At 44.4% G+C, this 5,000-nt stretch overlaps 1 protein-coding gene across 1 annotated transcript in view; it reads right to left on the reverse strand.

Annotated features, from left to right (window-relative positions):
- Window positions 1-5,000, reverse strand: part of adcy2a (adenylate cyclase 2a) — a 177,109-nt gene that overhangs the window by 131,600 nt on the left and 40,509 nt on the right. The window contains exon 3 of the mRNA XM_063198351.1: window positions 3,240-3,401. Coding sequence (XP_063054421.1) covers window positions 3,240-3,401 — 162 coding nt within the window. The remainder of the gene's footprint in view (window positions 1-3,239; window positions 3,402-5,000) is intronic.

A 5,000-nucleotide genomic window follows, 5' to 3' on the forward strand; every position in this document is an offset into this window, starting at 1 on the left:
CTCTCTTGCTCTCTACAAGTAGCCTATAGACTAAGCTGTAAAAACTGTCACAGTGTGTTCTTCAAGAAAACCTCAGTGGTCTTTCACAAATTGGTTCTTTGGGGGACTATTAGGCTCCTCAGCGAACTAGGGTTCCTAACACAGTGACAAACAGAAGGTTATTCTGGGAACGCTTAGTTTTTACTGTACAAATGCTGTAAAAATGCAAACTCTGGCCACTCAAATGTATGATATGGGACTATTGGAGGGTGCATGGAAACAGTATTGGACCAGAATCTAGTCACAGCACAGAAGTAAGAGGACAGAAAGGACCATAGCACAGAAAGGTCTTCTCCCATCGGGCTCACATCTCATATCACTTTCGGCTCAGGTTTCTGCTAATGTGCTTCACACGATACCATGTATCCGATAAGCCAATTGTGGCATCTTTGTTAACTTCATACAACACAAGAGTGATAACATTGATTAGCAGCCACGTGACTTTTCAAAGTACGATTAGACATGCTCGTCCTGGTATGGTTGCAAGATAAATAGATCTAAAGGCATTAGGAGGAAGTGCTGATTCTTTTCCCCTGCCTTTTTACTTCTGTTTATTGCAGGATATGGATATGCTAACAGGATATGCTCATAGATGGATGAAAATGGAGAACAGGATCTCTGTCACACACGCACGCACACACGCAACCAACCACCCACCCACGCTCGCACGCACACAGACACGCACGCACGCATGCATGCACGCACGCACGCAGGTATACACACACACACACACACACACACACACACACACACACACACACACACACACACACACACACACACACACACACACACACACACACACACACACACACACACACACACACACACGCGCGCCCTGCACATGACCTGTAAGTGATGGTTTGGTCAACCTTCTGTTGACCTGTATTTAGAAAATTGCAAAGACCCTGCCTTCCATACCTCCTATCTTCTCTCCCAGTATGGGGTGTGAGGTCATGGATAGAGTGTCTCATTCATAATGTATGCCTGAATAACCTGCCTAGTTCCTCCACATGTCTCTGTAGTAGAGGTCACAGTCTACATGTTCTCAGAATGGGAATCAAAAAGAAAAAGAAAACCTTTTCATTGGCTGAGCATACTGACATTGACTCCGGTAGATGCGTGCTCTTAGAACAATCAATCTAACATGTGTGGCGGGTGTGGGATGGATTTTCTCTCGCTTGTAGACATTGACTTGACATTAAAACGTTTTCTCCTCCAATTGTGTATTTTTTTAATGATGTAATTGCATAGTGTTGCGTATAATTGTCATCAGTGTTTGAATGTGACTATAAAATGTGAACGTGACAAAAAAAAACCTTTTGTGTGCTTTCAGCTGATACCAAGCTCGTGCCATGGAGGAAAAAAACATCTTGCAATCAGTTCTGCATTTTTTTACGTTTCTTTTTTTTCCTGTTTTTTTCTCCATGGCACGAGTGGGGCTCCGTACAATAGTCTGCCATTCACCCAGCTAGGCAATCAATTATACAAATATGAACTTCCATTTTATAATTTGATGAATACAAAAGGTTGCCCAATTTGTGTGAATAAAAGGACTTGACATCAAATTGTGAATATTTTAGCTCCCATTCTCCCCGAGGATTGCCATAAAATTAATGATGGTTACGGGTCCACAATACTAACAAGAGGTTGTTTTTCTGTCACAGAGTTTCCATTTCGTTTCAGTGTCAACAACAACCCATGAAGAAATGGTCATCAAGTCCTATTGTAAAATTTGGATAGAAAGCATAGTGACTGAAGACAAGAATGCACAAACACAATCACGCAAAAACACACAAACATGGCCCATGCACGCACACACGCACACACGCGCACACACACACACACACACACACACACACACACACACACACACACACACACACACACACACACACACACACACACACACACACACACACACACACGTGCGCACAGTCTCTCTCTCTCACACACACACACACACACACACACACACACACACACACACACACACACACACACACACACACACACACACACACACACACACACACACACACGTGCCCACAGTCACACACACACACACACACACACACACACGTGCCCACAGTCACACACACACACACACACACAGGACTCTCACTTAAATGTCCTGTCATCTCAAGACAATACTCTCTGCCCAGAACTGCAGGTTTATAGATCACAGAGGCCGGGAAGAGATGCCACCTGATCTGCTGTACACCTCATGCACTCACTACATTGATGTAACATGGCACATAGTGGGGAAGAGAATACACCGAGGGAGAGAGAGAGAGAGAGAGAGAGAGAGAGAGAGAGATTTAAAACTCATTTATTGGACTTCACCACCAGTTCATAACATACAATATTTTCCCTTCCTCTCCTTCACACTCTCAATACAAGAAAAACATCTGGAAAAAGAGCCCCCTCCCCCCCCCAAAAAAAAAGAGAGAGAGAGAGAGAGAGAGAGAGAGAGAGAGAGAGAGAGAGAGAGAGAGAGAGAGAGAGAGAGAGAGAGAGAGAGAACGAGAACGAGAACGAGAGACAGATACACATGCATGAATAAGACAATAATGCATTGCAGAGGACCCCCTCAAGCCCATCACGTGTGTACTGTATACGAACGGGTTCATGGTGAGTACCATAGTGAATTAGAATACCACCAAACACTTCACAAGCCTAATATGAGTTGTGTGTGTGTGTATACATGTGTATGTGTGTGTGTGTGTGTGTGTGTGTTCCAGCACGCGCGTGTGTGTGTGTGTGTGTGTGTGTGTGTGTGTGTGTGTGTGTGTGTGTGTGTGTGTGTGTGTGTGTGTGTGTGTGTGTGTGTGTGTGTGTGTGTGTGTGTGTGAGAGAGAATGAATGTGCTTGTGTGTGTATGTGTGTGTGTGTACAATGCATGTGTTTGTGTGTGTGTGTATGAATGTGTCTGCTTATGCATGTGTGTGTGTGTGTGTGTGTGTGTGTGTGTGTGTGTGTGTGTGTGTGTGTGTGTGTGTGTGTGTGTGTGTGTGTGTGTGTGTGTGTGTGTGCGTGTGCCTCTGTATGTGCATGCATACATGTGGTGTGTGTGTGTGTGTGTGTGTGTGTGTGTGTGTGTGTGTGTGTGTGTGTGTGTGTGTGTGTGTGTGTGTGTGTGTGTGTGTGTGTGTGTGTGTGTGTGTGTGTATGTGTGTGTGTGTTTCCTGCAGACTGACCTGCCACAGCAGAGGATCCAGTCTCTCGCTGCCGCTAGAGAGGCAGAGGCTGAGCACGATGGTGTGAGAGGAGGCGGTGAGCACGCTGGCGATGATGGCATCTCGCATGGAGAAGGGCAGCATGGTGTACACCACGAAGATGATGAACAGGAAAAAGGAGACCTGGAGGGGGGAAAAGAAACACACAAAAACATGGTTACATCACATGTTTACATCCCAAAGTTCAAAGATCCATGCACATGCTTCTAGGTGCAGGTAAACACAGGAGTATTGAATACTTGGAAAGAGAAAAAAGAGCGAACCTGATGAGGCACAGAGGCGAAACGCACTGACTCAAAGAGCGAAAAGTCAAGCAAGTGTGCGGTCAACTTTTTTGTAATGATTACATCACACATTCTGTAGCACTGTGAAGAACTGTGTAGACGTTGGAGATGCACAGTAAATGTTGTCTTATTGTGCCTTATTGTTTCATCCACAGCCAAGGACAAGCACTTGAAGTAGGCTACTTTAGGCACGGTATAGTATGTGGGTGGAATACAAGCCTTCAGTAGAACTTAGATGAGTAGTCCCAATAGTTTTCAAACCACCAGATGAGCATCTCTAGTAATTTACAGATATTCTGGCAGCAGCCTACATGATGATGCTGATTACAGCCATTTGTGAGGACCTGATTGACAGTGAGGACCTGCAATTTAGTCTTGAAGCAGAGACAGCATCCTCATCATCCTGATTTCGGCACCTTATCTAATCACCCCCATTCACTGCTAGTCTGCTCAGTGTCCCAAAATGTGTCTCTTTTTTCTCGCAGTGATTTTAAGGTCCCCATGATATCATTCCACAGTTGAATATTGTTTTTTTTTGTATGGTCCTGAATCCTTTATGGATCTAACTAAACAAAAAACCTGCCTTAACCCATTTTGTCCTAAGCCCTTTTTGGGAAAGGGTACCCTCTACCTAAAATTAAGTCCTAAATATCTCAGCCTCCGAAGCACATACAAACATGAAATGAGTTGCATTTACAAGCTAGGACCCTCGTTTTGCCTTAGAATGTGTTCATTCAGCTCTAACTTACCCGCATATTTAATAAAACAGCTCAAATCTCAAGAACCTGAATGCAGCGTATATGTGTCTCCAGGACACAATGGGTTAAAAAGTAATAACTTCATGAGCATTGAGTATGAGCACTGTCTATGTCCATACTGTCTTATGTCCATGTATGAGTACTGTCTATGTCTATACTGTCTATGTCCTTACCTAGATTAGTCTATGTCTGCATGGGAAAGCAAGAAACGTAATTTCAAAATGTTTTGTATGACCAGTGCATGTAAAGAAATTGACAATAAAACCAACTTGACTTGACTTGACTTGACTTGATCGCACAACGTGTTGGGTCCGTTTTAGCACAACACCATCAGTGCATATGCCTGCGATTCAGCAGGGCATCAGCCTTTCTTTCTCGGTATTCCAGGCATACATACACTACAGATACGGCACGGCCCAGATTGCGATTCCACTGGGGAAAATAAAGGGTCCCCAGAGCCTATCCCTCTCCATTACCGTGCCTCTCGCTCTCGCTCCAGCGAGGAAGGCGATAAATAGACAGGTAGGGAGGAGGGGGGAAAAGAGATAAAACAGAAGGAGAGAGTGAGAGGAAAAGAGAGAGAGAGAAAAGAGAGAGAGAGAGAGAGAGAGAGAGAGAGAGAGAGAGAGAGAGAGAGAGAGAATGAATGAGGGAGAATGAATGAGGGAGAATGAGAGAGA

The sequence above is a fragment of the Engraulis encrasicolus genome, chromosome 5 (assembly GCF_034702125.1).
Source record: "Engraulis encrasicolus isolate BLACKSEA-1 chromosome 5, IST_EnEncr_1.0, whole genome shotgun sequence".
NCBI lineage: Eukaryota > Metazoa > Chordata > Actinopteri > Clupeiformes > Engraulidae > Engraulis > Engraulis encrasicolus.